General features: G+C 48.0%; 1 protein-coding gene across 3 annotated transcripts; it reads right to left on the reverse strand.

Moving 5' to 3' along the window:
* Nucleotides 1–408: 408 nt before the first annotated feature.
* Nucleotides 409–14,386, reverse strand: RAB19 (RAB19, member RAS oncogene family). 3 transcript variants are annotated; one of them, XM_012447472.2, is made up of 4 exons: nt 14,266–14,386; nt 9,591–9,803; nt 5,710–5,893; nt 409–2,064 (listed from the first exon to the last, which is right to left on the reverse strand). In XM_012447472.2, exons 2-4 carry the CDS (start codon nt 9,789–9,791, stop codon nt 1,796–1,798), a joined length of 654 nt encoding a protein of 217 aa, XP_012302895.2. In that variant the 5' UTR covers nt 9,792–9,803; nt 14,266–14,386; the 3' UTR covers nt 409–1,795. The 3 variants fall into 3 exon arrangements, with proteins under 3 accessions (XP_012302895.2, XP_012302893.2, XP_012302894.2); XM_012447470.2 differs by having other exon boundaries at nt 9,591–9,814; XM_012447471.2 differs by lacking the exon at nt 14,266–14,386 and adding an exon at nt 13,925–14,056 and having other exon boundaries at nt 9,591–9,814.
* Nucleotides 14,387–14,675: the final 289 nt, after the last annotated feature.

Genomic DNA, 14,675 nt, shown 5'->3' on the forward strand with positions numbered 1-14,675 from the left:
GGCAGGGAAAGGGGAGACTGAAAGTGACTGCCGGATGAGAGGATGCTGGGAAATCCAAGGGTGTTAAGAGGAGCAGCAGGCTGGGCGCAGTGGCTCAAGCCTGTAATCCCAGCACTTTGGGAGTCCAAAGCGGGTGGATCACCTGAGATCAGGAGTTCGAGACCAGCCTGACCAACACGGTGAAACCCTGTCTCTACTAAAAATACAAAAATTAGCTGGGTTTAGTGGTGTACATTTGTAATCCCAGCTACTCAGGAGGCTGAAGCAGGAGAATCACTTGAACCCAGGAGGCAGAGGTTGCAGGGAGCCAAGATCGCTTCATTGCACTCCAGCCTGGGCGACAGAGCAGGACTCCATCTCAAAAAAAAAAAAAAAAGGAGCAGCAGAATGTGGCTGGTACCTCTTTTCTCCTCCACTGGCATCACAAACCAAGGGGACCATTCACTTCCCACAGACCTCACACAACTTCTGGCCCTGAGAAGCAGCTCAGTAAATGGCGGCTGCAGTCATAAGTGGTGTTTGTTTTCTGGAAGCCCCAGGTGAGTGTCCACAGCTCCCCGGGACCCTAGAGGGGCTCCCTGGCCTGCTCCTGCTGCTTGCCCTGATGTCCCCTAACACTGTCCTGGAGACGAGGGGTGCCTGGTGCCTTCCAGCCTCCTAGGATGTGTTCAGTTCTGAAAACTGGGGTCACTCCATCCCGGAAGGCACCAGCTGCTCTCTGGCCACATCTTACAGAAGGGACGGTACAACACTGTATTCATCTATCAACCTATTTAATTTCAATTCAAAAATGACTTCTGATCTGGCAGATGATGTGGGGTTCTAGAAAGAAATTGGGCCAGGCATGGTGGCTCACACCTGTAACCCCGAGCACTTTGGGAAGCCAAGGCAGGCAGAGCACTTGAGCTTAGGAGTTCAAGATCAGCTTGAGCAACGTGGTGAAACCTTGTCTCTACAAAACATACAAAACTAGCCAGGTGTAGTGGCGTGTGCGTGTAGTCCCAGCCACTTGGGAGACTGAGGTGGGAGAATCTCTTGAACCCAGGAGGCGAAGGTTGCAGTGAGCCAAGATCCCACACTAGTACTCCAGCCTGGGTGACAGAGTATGACCCTGTCTCAAAAAAAAAGAAAGAAAAATTGCAGGTGTCTGCCCTATCCCAGGAAGGTGGCCAAGTCAGCCTTGCTATAATAGAGGGAATTCCATTTCCATCTCCATCAGACAGTTCCTGACCATTTGGCAAGATGGTACTTCTGGTATCTCTGCTAAAAGGCTTCACTCCCCAGAGTGAAGACCTGAGCTGTGAATATCAGGAGCAAAATGGTAACAGCATTCTGGTTTCTCATTTGGGGCTTTTGTTCCATTCTTCCTGCCTGAGCTGTTTCAAACTATTCCAGAATGTTCTGAACAGCCTCTTCCCTCTCTTGCTGTTTCTCCTCCCTCCTCTCCTTCACTGCCCTCTTCTTTGAGCAAGAAACAAAATTCAGTAGAAAGCAGCGGAAGCGTTGGGGAGACAGAAAATTGAAAGGGGAGAATATACTTCGTTCTGAAGTCCTGGTTTCTCCAGGAGTCAAGAGTAGATGAAAACAATGGTGTTGCTTTTCCTGAGAGTCAGCAGCTATGACCTGTGGTCTGAGTCAAGGCAGAAGTGTGGCCCATCCAGACGAGGAGGATTAGGGGTGAGCGGCAAGTTCACACTGGGGTCTGAAGTGCCACTGTGGCAATCCGAGGGTATCCTGGCTACCTTTGGTTTCAAAGACTGCCTCTTTGGTGGGTGTGGCTGACTTTGCAAACATCTTAGCAAGTGCAGTGGGTCTTTTCACTTGGACCCTGGGCCATAAGAACTGGGCTGGAGTCCCGTGGGAGGCCGTTCAGGGCACTTTCCCCATAGAGGTGCAGGCTGTTGCGGGCGATCAGCTCCTTGGCCATAAGCACAAAGACTTCGTCTATGTTCTTGGACTCCTTGGCAGATGTCTCCAAAACAGCCAGGAGGCCGTACTTCTCAGCCAGCGTGCAGGCATCCTCGAACAGGACGTGCCGCTTTTCCCAGAGGTCACATTTATTTCCTGGAAGGAAAAGATAAGCAGATATTTCATTACATAACTTAATCTGGTTTCTTTCAAAATGAACTTTTTTTTCTTTTTTTGAGACGGAGTTTTGCTCTTGTTGCTCAGGCTGGAGTGCAATGGCGCAATCTTGGCTCACCGCAATCTCCGCCTCCTGGGTTCAAGCAATTCTCCTGCCTCAGCCACCCAAGTAGCTGGGATTACAGGCATGTGCCACCATGCCCAGCTAATTTTTTGTATTTTTAGTAGAGACAGGTTTTCACCATGTTGGCCAGGATAGTCTCGATCTCTTGACCTCGTGATCCACCCACCTCGGCCTTCCAAAGTGCTGGGATTACAGACGTGAGCCACCGTGCCCGGCCCAAAATGAACTTTACAAATAACATTTTAGTTCCTTGATAGGCATGCCTGCATTCATTTGCAAATGGTAATTGAGGACAGTTTTTTTTTTCCTTTTTTTTTTTGAGACGGAGTTTTGTTCTTGTTATTCAGTCTGGAGTGCAGTGGTGCGATCTTGGCTCACCGCAACTTCCGCCTCCCAGGTTCAAGCGATTCTCCTGCCTCAGCCTCCCGAGTATCTGGAATTACAGGCACCTGCCCCCATGCCTGGCTAGTTTTGTAATTTTAGTAGAGATGGGGTTTTGCCATGTTGGCCAGGCTGGTCTGAAACTCCTGATCTCAGGTGATCTGCCTGTCTTGGTCTCCCAAAGTCCTGGGATTACAGGTGTGAGCCATCATGCCCAGCAGTTAAGGGCACATTTGCTGAAATGAAACCACTGATGAATGGGCACAGGGAAACCCCTAAATTCTTTGGAGGGACTGTCATTCGTCTCCCCACAAGTATGACAAGGTACAGCCTGTGCCAGAGTGTTGCACTAAGACTTCCCTCTCCTTCCTTCAAATTTTGCTTGTCTTTTTTTTTTTTTTTTTGAGACAGAATTTCACTCTTATAGCCCAGGCTGGAGTGCAGTGGCGCAATCTCGGATCACTGCAACTTCTACCTCCCAGGTTTAAGCAGGCTCCTGCCTCAGCCTCCTGAGTAGCTGGGATTACAGGCAGCTGGCACTATGCTCAACTAATTTTGTATTTTTAGTAGAGATAGGGTTTTGCCATGTCAGCCAGGCTGGTCTCGAACTCTTAACATCAGGTGATATACCTGCCTTGGCCTCCCGAAGTGCTGGGATTATAGGTGTGAGCCACCTCGCCCAGCCCTTGCTCCTCTTTTTACTCTCCCCCCACCCCTAAACAGCAGAGTGTCGGATGCTGTGTGAGATGGGGCTTGGTTAGCTGAGTAGACTGTGATTAGGATTTGCTGTATTGGAGGTGCATAATGGAAGACTTTCTTTTGTTTTGTTTTTGAGACGGAGTCTTGCTCCGTCACCCATGCTAGAGTACAGTGGTGCAATCTCGGCTCACTGCTACCTCCGCCTCCCAGGTTCAAACAATTCTCATGCCTTAGCCTCCCAAGTAGCTTGGATTACAGGCCTATGTCACCACGCCTGGCTAATTTTTGTATTTTTAGTAGAGACAGGGTTTCACCATGTTGGCCAGGCTGGTCTTGAAATCCTGACCTCAAGTGATCTGCCAGTCTTGGCCTCCCAAAGTGCTGGGATTATAGACATGAGCCACCACACCCAGCCTAAAGAACTTTCTAAGAAAGCTGTAATTTACATACAATAAAATTTGCCTTTGATTTCCCTGAGGCAGGAATCTAAAGATAAAATTACTTTCCCACAGGATTTGTTCTACCACACATCAAGATTTATTACAAAACTGCAGTAATTAAGACAAACTAGACTAGTGTTTCTCAACCTGGTTTTCATTATTTTCCCCACAGGAGCCTCTGTAGGTATTTTTTTCCCTACTTTTCCCTTCTTCCATAAAACATGTTTAATTAGAGATATATGGGAAGTCATTTTATATATATATATACACACACACACACACAGACATATATACACATATACATATATAAACACATATATGTACACACACACACACATATATGTAGAGCGAGAGAGAGAGAGAGAGAGATCCACTGCACCCTTCACCCAGTTTCCCCCAATGGTAATATCTTGTATAACTATAGCACATCATCAACACCAGGAAATTGACACTTGCACAATCCACAGACTTTAATCAGATTTCTTGTCATGAGGCTGGGCTTGGTGGCTCACGCCTGTAATCTTTGCACTTTGGGAAGCCGAGGTGGGTGGATCACCTGAGGTCAAGAGTTCGACCAGACTAGCCAACATGGAGAAACCCCATCTCTACTAAAATACAGAATTAGCTGGGTGTGGTGGTGCATGCCTGTAGTCCCAGCTACTCAGGAGGCTGAGGCAGGAGAATTGCTTGAACCCAGGAGGCGGAAGTTGCAGTGAGCCAAGATCGTGCCACTGCACTCCAGCCTGGGCAACAAGTGCAAAATTCCATCTCAAAAGAAAAAAAGATTTCTTGTCATGAAATTAATAAATGTCCCAGGTACTTATTTGTGTGTATGTTTATAATTATACACAATTTGATCACATGCGTAGATTCCTATAATCACCATCATAGTCTAAGCACTGAACACCTCCATACCCACAAAGCTCTCTTTCATTCTATTCCTTCTGACTCTCACCACCCCTGGTCCTCAGCCCCTGCTAACCAGCAATCTATTCTAGTTCCAGAATATTATGTAAATGGATTCATATATGTAACCTGTTGAGATTGGCTTTTTTCACTCAGCATAATTCCTTTGAGATCCATCCAAGTTGTTGTATAAATCAGTAGTTTGTTTTCTGCATATCACTAGTAGTCTTTATTGCTGAGTAGTATTCCATAGTATGCATGGACCAACGGTAGGCTGAGGCAGGAGAATTGCTTGAACCTGGGAGGTGAAGGTTGCAGTGAGCCGAGATCACGCCACTGCACTCCAGCCTGGGTGACAGAGTGAGACTCTGTCTCAAAAAAAAAAAAAAAAAAACAAAAAAACGAGAACAAACCAAGCTCACTTGTTCACTCTGCAGTAGAGATTGTCAAAAGTAAAAATAAGGGAGCCGGGCGCGGTGGCTCACGTCTGTAATCCCAGCACTTTGGGAGGCCAAGGTGGGTGGATCATGAGGTCAAGAGATCGAGACCATCCTGGTCAACAAGGTGAAACCCCATCTCTACTAAAAATACAAAAATTAGCTGGGCATGGTGGTGTGTGCCTGTAATCCCAGCTACTCAGAAGGCTGAGGCAGGAGAATTGCTTGAACCCAGGAGGCGGAGGTTGCAGTGAGCCAAGATCGTGCCATTGCACTCCAGTCTGGGTAACAACAGCAAAACTCCGCCTCAAAAAAAAAATTAATAAATAATAAAAATAAAAATAAAAATAAGGGGCCAGGCACAGTGGCTCATGCCTGTAATCCCAGCACTTTGGGAGGATCACTTGAGCACAGAAATTCAAGACCAGCCTGAGCAACATGGCAAAACCGTATCTTTACAAAAAATTCAAAAAAATGAGCTGGGTGTGGTGGCATCCAGCCTAAAGGCACTTTCTGAGGCACCATTCATAACGTGCACTTTTAGAATTTCATTTTCCACTGCCCTTAGAAACAGGCAGAGAGCTGAGCATCCTCAGAGGAGAGTAAACAAAAGTTAAAAACTTCAAAAATGCCATACCGATCAGCATAATGACCAAATTTGCAGCTCCATATTTCTCTATCTCGTGAATCCAGTGAGGGATGGACTCAAACGTGGACCACCGGGTGAGGTCATAGGCGATGATGGCCGCGTGCGCACTGCGGTAATAGCTTTGGGTGATGGTGCGGAAGCGCTCCTGGCCAGCTGTGTCCCACACCTGCATCTGGAGAAGGGCAGGAATGAGAGTCCAAATCAGGGGACCCCACAGGTAATAGGAATCCTTTACCTACATTATCTTAAAAACACAGTTTCCTGGCTCTCACTTCTAAATGCTCAGACCCAGTAGATCTGGGGTGGGACCTAGGAATCTATTCTTTTTTTTTTTTTTAGAGATGGGGTTTCACCATATTAGTCAGGCTGGTCTTGAACTCCGAACCTCAGGTGATCTGCCTGCCTCGGCCTCCCAAAGTGCTGGGATTATAGGCGTGAACCACTGCGCCCGGCCCTCTTTTTTTTTTTTTTTATTTGAGTTGGAGTTTTGCTCTTGTTGCCCAGGCTAGAGTGCAGTGATGAGATCTCAGTTCACCACAACCTCTGCCTCCTGGATTCAAGTGATTCTCCTGCCTCACCCTACTGAGTAGCTGGGATTACAGAGGCGGGGTTTCTTCATGTTGGTCAGGCTGGTATTGAACTCCTGACCTCAGGTGATTTGCATGCCTTGGCCTCCCAAAGTGCTGGGATTACAGACGTGAACCACCACACCCAGCCAAATCTATTCTTTCAGTTGCTCCCTGGATGACTTGGCTATCCTCCTTGGTTTGGGAATGACCACCTAAGACAAACTTGTACAACCCACAGCTTGCGGGACACATTTGGCACATGACAGCCTTGAATGTGGCCCGACACAAATTCCTAAACTTTCTTAAAATATTATGAGATTTTTTTCACAATTTTTTTTTCATCTCATCAGCTATCATTAGTGTTAGCATATTTTATGTGTGGCCCAAGACAATTCTTCTTCTTCCAACATGGCCCAGGGAAACCAGAAGCTTGGAGAGCCCTGACCTAAGGCATGCTGCTGTCAGAGAGGTGGACCTATTTTATCCTGGGGTCTCATGTTCTTTGCCTTTTCACCTTATTCATCCTTTGGTCCAGATTTGGGGGCTCATCTTTTGAGTCTGCATGGATCTGAATACTGGCAAAGATGATATTGGCTAAACTGTTTTTTTTTTTTGAGACAGAGTCTCATCCTGTCGCCCAGGCTGGAGTGCATTCGTGAGATCCCAGCTCACTGCAACCTCTGCCTCCCCATTTCAATTCTCCTGCCTCAGCCTCCCAAGTAGCTGGGATTACAGGCATATGTCCCCATGCCCAGCTAATTTTTTATATCTTTAGTAGAGAGGGGGTTTCACCATGTTGGCCAGGCTGGTCTCAAACTCCTGACCTCAAGTGATCCACCTGCCTCAGCCTCCCAAATGCTGGGATTACAGATGTGAGCCACCTCACCCAGCCACTAGAAAATTTGATCTTTTAAGGCCAGGTGTGGTGGTGTACGCCTGTAATCCCAGCATTTTGGGAGGGTGAGGTGGAAGGATTGTTTGAGCCCAGGAGTTTGAGACTGGCCTGAGCAACACAGGGAAACCCCGTTTCTACAAAAAAATTTAAAAAATGAGTGGGGCATGGTGAGGTGCACCTGTGATCCCAGCTATTCAGGGCTGAGGTGAGAGGATCGCTTGAGCCAGGGAGACAGAGGCTGGAGTGAGCTATGATCGTGCCACTGCACTCCAGTCTGGGTGACAGAGCAAGACCCTGTCTCAGGCCAGGCACAGTGGCTCACATCTGTAATCCCAGCACTTTGGGAGGTAGAGGCAGGTGGATCACTTGAGGTCAGGAGTCCAAGACCAGTCTGGCCAACATAGCGAAACCCCCTCTCTACTAAAAATACAAAAATTAGTCCTTCCTCCTCCTCCTCCCTCCTCTTCCCCACCTTCCTCCACTCCTTCCCTTACCCTCCCCTTAAAAAAAAATTAGCCAGGCATGGTGGTACGCATCTGTAAATCTAGCTACTTAGAATGCTGAGGCATGCCGGGCGCGGTGGCTCAAGCCTGTAATCCCAGCACTTTGGGAGGCCGAGGCGGGTGGATCACGAGGTCGAGAGATCGAGACCATCCTGGTCAACATTGTGAAACCCCGTCTCTACTAATACAAAAAAAAAAAAAATTAGCTGGGCATGGTGGTGCGTGCCTGTAATCCCAGCTACTCAGGAGGCTGAGGCAGGAGAATTGCCTGAACCCAGGAGGCGGAGGTTGCGGTGAGCCGAGATCGCGCCATTGCACTCCAGTCTGGGTAACAAGAGCGAGACTCCGTCTCAAAAAAAAAAAAAAAAAAAAAAAAAAAAAAAAAAAAAAATGCTGAGGCATGAGAATTGCTTGAGCCCAGGAGGCGGAAATTGCAGTGAGCTGAAATTGCACTTTTGCACTCCAGCCTGGGTGATGGAGTGAGACTCTGTCTCAAAAAAAACAAAAACAGGCTGGGTGCTGAAGCTCCTGCCTGCCATCCCAGCACTTTGGGAGACCAAGGTGGATCATGAGGTCAGGAGAATGGGACCATCCTGGCTAAGACAGTAAAACCCCGTCTCTACTAAAAATACAAAAAATTAGCCGGGCATGGTGGCAGGTACCTGTAGTCCTAGCTACTCAGGAGGCTGAGGCAGGAGAATCGCTTGAACCTGGGAGGCAGAGGCTGCAGTGAGCCGAGATTGCGCCACTGCACTCCAGCCTGGGTGACAGAGCAAGACTGTCTCGACAACAACAACAACAACCACCCAAAACAAAAACAGAAACAGGCCGGGCACGGTGGCTCACGCCTGTAATCCCAGCACTTTGGGAGGCCGAGGCGGGTGGATCACGAGGTCAAGAGATCGAGACCATCCTGGTCAACATGATGAAACCCCATCTCTACTAAAAATACAAAAAATTAGCTGGGCATGGTGGCGCGTGCTTGTAATCCCAGCTACTCAGGAGGCTGAGGCAGGAGAATTGCCTGAACCCAGGAGGCGGAGGTTGCGGTGAGCCGAGATCGCGCCATTGCACTCCAGCCTGGGTAACAAGAGCGAAACTCCGTCTAAAAAAAAAAAAAAAAAAAAACAGAAACAAAAACCCTGTCTTCCGCCCTGGCAAAAAAAGCAAACTTGACCTTTATTTGACCTTTATATAGTTATTTTATTTTTCTATTTTTTTTTTTAACTTTTTTTTTTTAAAAGATGGGGTTTCACCATGTTGGTCAGGCTGGTCTTGAACTCCTGACCTCAGGTGATCTGCCCGCCTTGGCCTCCAAAGTGCTTGGATTACAGGCATGAGCCACTACACCCGGCCACCTTTATATAGTTATATAGAAATATATAAATTTGACCTTTGTAGTTAAATTCAGCAGTATTTTCCTTTATGACTTCTGGGTTCATGTCTCATTTAATACTCCTATGTTTTTCCAAATCCTTATTTCTATGATTTCATGTTTTGTATTGAAATCTTTTTTTTGTTTTGTTTTGGGATGGAATTTCTCTCTGTTGCACAGGCTGCAGTGCAGTGGCGCGATATCTGCTCACTGCAACCTCTGCCTCCCGGGTTCAAGTGATTCTACTGCCTCAGCCTCCTGAGTAGCTGGGACTATAGGTGCACACCACCATGCCCAGCTAATTTTTGTATTCTAGTACAGATGGGGTTTCACCGTGTTGCCCAGGCTGTTCTTGAACTCCTGAGCTCAGGCAATTCGCCCGCCTTGGCCTCCCAAAGTGCTAGGATTACAGGTGTGAGCCCCCATGCCCAGCCTGTACTGAAATCTTTTATTTCTCAGACACGTGCTTTGTGTTGGGAATTCTGGCTGAAAAAGGTGGAACCAGTCCTGTCCCAGTGCCTTCTGACCTTCACTTTCTTGCCATCGATATCAAGAGAGCGCACGGTAAAGTCCACTCCAATCGTGTTCTGCTGTGTCTCGGTGTAGACTCCAGACTTGAAATGCTGCACCACACACGTCTTCCCCACATTGGAATCCCCAATGAGGATAATCTTGAACAAATAGTCAAAGTTCTCATCTGCTGCCCGGGCTGAGCTGGAGAACTGCATGGCTCTTGCCACCTAGAACAGAGCTAGGAAGAAAGGATGGAATTCAGCACCAGGAACTGGGGATCCAGCAGATGACAAGACAGAGGGAGGTCACTACCTTTACAGCGCTACATCCTTGTGAGAGGACGATGCTAATGATGCTAGCTAGTCAGGCACAGAGGAGTTGCCCGCATAAGCTGACATCTGCCCTATGTGTGTTGATCTTACTTTAGGGGTCCCCTTAGAATAAAGAGGTTCTATTGCCATTCTCTGGTGGGTCTAGTGGATGGTCGACACCATCAGATAAAAGCACTGATGTGGCCGGGTGCGGTGGCTCACACCTGTAATCCCAACACTTTGGGAGCCTGAGGCAGTCGAATCACAAGGTCAGGAGATTGAGACCATCCTGGCCAACAAGGTGAAACCCCGTCTCTACTAAAATACAAAAGTTAGCCGGGCATCATGGCGTGCACCTGTAGTCCCAGCTCATCGGGAGGCTTGCTTGAACTGGGAGGTGGAGTTTGCAGTGAGCTGAGATCAAACCACTATACTCCAGCCTGGCGACAGAGCAAGACTCAATCTTAAAAAAAAATTAGACCTGGAGATGAGGCGCCACATGCTCTATCAGAGTGCCCACAGAGCAGGAGGATGGCTGAGAAAATTCCCATAGCAGTGACTCACCTGCCATTGGAGGTCCTACCAGTGTCAATTTCACCTGGGAGAAAGACTCCCAACTGCTATAAGACTGACTGTCAGGCCGGGCGCGGTGGCTCACGCCTGTAATCCCAGCACTTTGGGAGACCGAGGCGGGTGGATCACGAGGTCAAGAGATCGAGACTATCCTGGTCAACATGGTGAAACCCCGTCTCTACTAAAAATGCAAAATATTAGCTGGGCATGGTGGCGCGTGCCTGTAATCCCAGCTACTCAGGAGGCTGAGGCAGGAAGAATTGCCCTGAACCCAGGAGGCGGAGGTTGCGGTGAGCCGAGATCGCGCCATTGCACTCCAGCCTGGGTAACAAGAGCGAAACTCTGTCTCAAAAAAAAAGACTGACTGTCCAGGCCGGACACAGTGGCTCACACCTGTAATCCCAGCACTTTGGGAGGCCAAGGTGGGTGGATCAACTGAGGTCAGGAGTTTAGGACCAGCCTGACCAACATGGAGAAATTCTGTCTCTATTAAAAACACAAAATTAGCCAAGTGTGGTGGTGCATGCCTGTAATCCCAGCTACACAGGAGGCTGAGGCAGGAAAGTCACTTGAACCTGGGAGGAGGAGGTTGCAGTGAGCCAAGATTGCACCACTACATTCCAGCCTGGGCAACAAGACCGAAACTCCGTCTCATTAAAAAAAAAACCAAAAAACAAAAATAGGTTTCTAATGACAGTATTTCACAAACGAATTGATTATCAGAATTATCTGGGAGCATCACTGAAAAAAATATATACTTTTTTTTTTTTTGAGATGGAGTCTCTCTTCGCTCTATCTCTAGGCTGGAGTGCAGTGGCATGAACTTGGCTTACTGCAATCTCCGCCTCCCAGGTTCAAGTAATTCTGCTGCCTTAGCCTCCCTAGTAGCTGGGATTACAGGCACACGCCACCATGCCCAGCTCATTTTTGTATATTTATTTTCATTTTTTGAGATGGAGTCTAGCCCTGTCCCCCAGGCTGGAGTGCAGTAGCACGATCTTGGCTCACTGTAACCTCTGTCTCCCGAGTTCTAGTGATTCTCCTACTTCAGCCTCCTGAGTAGCTGGGTCTACAGGCGTGCACCACCACGTCTGGCTAATTTTTGTATTTTTTAGTAGAGACAGGGTTTCACCATATTGGCCTGGCTGGTCTTGAACTCCTGACCACGGCCTCCCAAAGTACTGGGATTAAGGCATGAACCATGGCGCCCAGCCTTTATTTTGTATTTTTAGTAGAGATGGGATTTCACCATGTTGGCCAGGATGGTCTCAATCTGTTGACCTCGTGATCCGCCCGCCTAGGCCTCCCAAAGTGCTGGGATTACAGGCATGAGCCACCAGGCATGGCCTCTTTTTTTTTTTGAGATGGAGTTTCACTCTTCTTGCCCAGGCTGGAGTGTAATGGTGCAGTTTCAGCTCACTGCAACCTCCACCTCTGGGGTTCAAGTAATTCTCTTGCCTCAGTCTCCCAAGTAGCTGGGATTACAGGTACCTGCTACCATGCCCAAATAATTTTTGTAGTTTTAGTAGAGACGGGGTTTCACCATGTTGGCCAGGCAGGTCTCGAACTCCTTACCTCAGGTAATCTGCCCACCTCAGCCTCCCAAAGTGCTGGGATTACAGGCATAAGCCACCTCGCCTGGCCAGAAAATGGTTTCTAATGACAGTGTTTCACAAGCCAACTGATTATCAGAATTATCTGGGAATATAATTGAAAAATATATATTTTTGGAGCTCATCCCAGACTTACTAAACATATTTTATCTTCTTTTAAAAATTATTTCTTAGTATTTTTGTTCTTTTCTTTTCTTTTTTTTTTTTTTGAGACAGAGTCTTGCTCTGTTGCCCAGGCTGGAGTATAGTGGCACAATCTTGGCTCACTGCAAACTCTACTTCCTGTGTTCAAGGGATTCTCCTGCCTTAGCCTCTCGAGTAGCTGGGATTACAGGTCCATGCCACCATGCCTGGCTAATTTTTTTTGTTTGTTTTGGTTTTTTTTTGAGATGGAGTCTTGCTCTGTTGTCGAGGCTGGAGTGCAATGGTGCTATCTCAGCTCACTGCAACCTCTGCCTCCTGGGTTCAAGCAATTCGTTGCCTCAGCCTCCCAAGTAGCTGGGATTACAGGCACTTGCCACCACACCCAGCTACTTTTTGTATTTTTAGTAGAGATGGGGTTTCACCGTGCTGGCCAGGCTGATCTTGAACTCCTGACCTCAAGTGATCCGCCTGCCTCAGCCTCCCAAATTGCTGGGATTACAGATGTGAGCCACTGTACCTGGCCTATTTCTTATTATTTTAATAGAGACAGGAAGGTTCTCATTATGTTGCCCAGACCACTTTCAAACTCCTGGCATCAAGTGATCCTTCTGCCTCAACCTCCCAAACTGCTGGGATTACAGGCATGAACGACTGTGTCTGGCGCACTAAACATTTTAAAGTTAAAAACACAAAACCAAAATCTCTCTCTCTTTCTTCTCTCGCACTGTCTCTTCCCCAGGTGATTCTGATGATGAGCCAGATTTGGAAAACACCAATCGACCAAGTCACCTACCTGAAACTTTACTCCCACCATCAGCATCCCTGGCTTAAATATCCACCTATGCTTAAATATCTTTGATCACAAGGAACTGACTATGTCCTGAAAAATTTCCATTTTGCACTGGGCAGCTCTCACTTCTGTGGGATTGACACCTCCCTCCGTGAGGTTTCCATCTGTCTAGCTCAGTGCTGTTCTGACTGCCAAAACACATCACATTCCTGTTCCTCATGGCAGTCCATCAGATACTTGAAGCAGCAAAAATATCCCTGGAAGAGAATATCCCCTGCCTGTTTTTCTGGGGGCGGGGGAGGGACGGACTCTCGCTCTGTCACCAGGCTGGATTGCAGTGGCATAATCTCGGCTCACTGCAATCTCCGTCTCCTGGGTTCAAGCAATTCCCCCTGCCTCAGCCTCCCGAGTAGCTGGGACTACAGGCATGTGCTACCACGCCCGGCTAATTTTTTTATTTCAGTAGAGATGGGGTTTCATCATGTTGGCCAGGATGGTCTTGATCTCCTGACCTCATGATCTGCCCTCCTCGGCCTCCCAAAGTGCTGGGATTATAGGCATGAGCCACCACACCTGGCCTCCCCAGCCTCTTTAAAAAAAAAATTTTTTTTTAAATTTTTTATTTTCTTTATTTTCTGCCCCAGCCTCTTTAACTGTTTTTCAAGGGAGTGTGATCGTCTCCTCATACAATAGCTCTAAAAGTAACTGAAACCTGATCCCATTTAATGACTACAGTTAATGTGCTGCAAATTGCTCCAGCCTTGTGACATCCTTCTCCACTTCCCTGTTTTACTCTGGTTTTCTCTAAAGTCATAGAAAAGGGCAGTCTGTCTCATCACACAAGGTAAAAGGCACTCAAATGTCCAATCTGCATGCAAAAACCCAGGGTCTTAAAATGACAAAGAAGGATCCCATACCTTTCTTGGACCTCTCCGAAATCACATAGGGGTAGAGAGATAATCCAGCAGACAACAGACACAATCAAACCACTTTTTTTCCTCTCTGACTTTTCAACTAAAGACAGCCATTCCACTTCCGGTGTCTTGGTCTTATCACAGTAACTTGAGCTGAGACTTTATTTCCACGTCTCCCCTCGCCCTCTAGAGTCCTCAGGGTTTCCACGAAAGCCCCCTTTAATTTAGCCAAAAGCCTTGCAAGGACACACAGGCAGCGTCCACCCCTAGGATGCCCTCCCTCCGAAATCCTGCAGCCTTCTCCTTCCTGGTTCACCTGTCGCTTATCTGTCTCGCTCCCTCACCTCTGCTGGTCAGCAGGTAACGTTTCCTCTTTCTTCTGGTTTTCCTTTTCGGCCCTCAGTGCCCCCTTCTTCCTCCTGCCTTGCTGCTTGGTGGGAAGTGTAGTTCTGGCCCCAGATGTCGGGTTTGGTGGCTTGAGAAAGTGAAAGGAGAGTGCAATCCCTCCCACCTGCGCTGAGCCCCTGACTGCCGCAAGGTACAAAGCGCCAGGTGAGTGCTGGCCAGCACAGGGCAGGGCAGGGCGCAGAGCTGGCTTTCTCACCACCCTTCGCCTGCCTAGCGGAAAGCCCTCGAGGGAAGGAACAGCCGGTGAACTCAGCCAGCGCTGACCCATGCAACGCTGCCCCTGCTCCTTCCTTCTACTCTCTCTCGTGTGCCCTTGCGTCCTTTGCTCTCAATGTGTCCTGGTGTC

The sequence above is a fragment of the Aotus nancymaae genome, unplaced genomic scaffold, assembly GCF_030222135.1.
Source record: "Aotus nancymaae isolate 86718 unplaced genomic scaffold, 86718_ANA_hifiasm-v0.15.2.pri h1tg000002l, whole genome shotgun sequence".
Classification (NCBI taxonomy): domain Eukaryota; kingdom Metazoa; phylum Chordata; class Mammalia; order Primates; family Aotidae; genus Aotus; species Aotus nancymaae.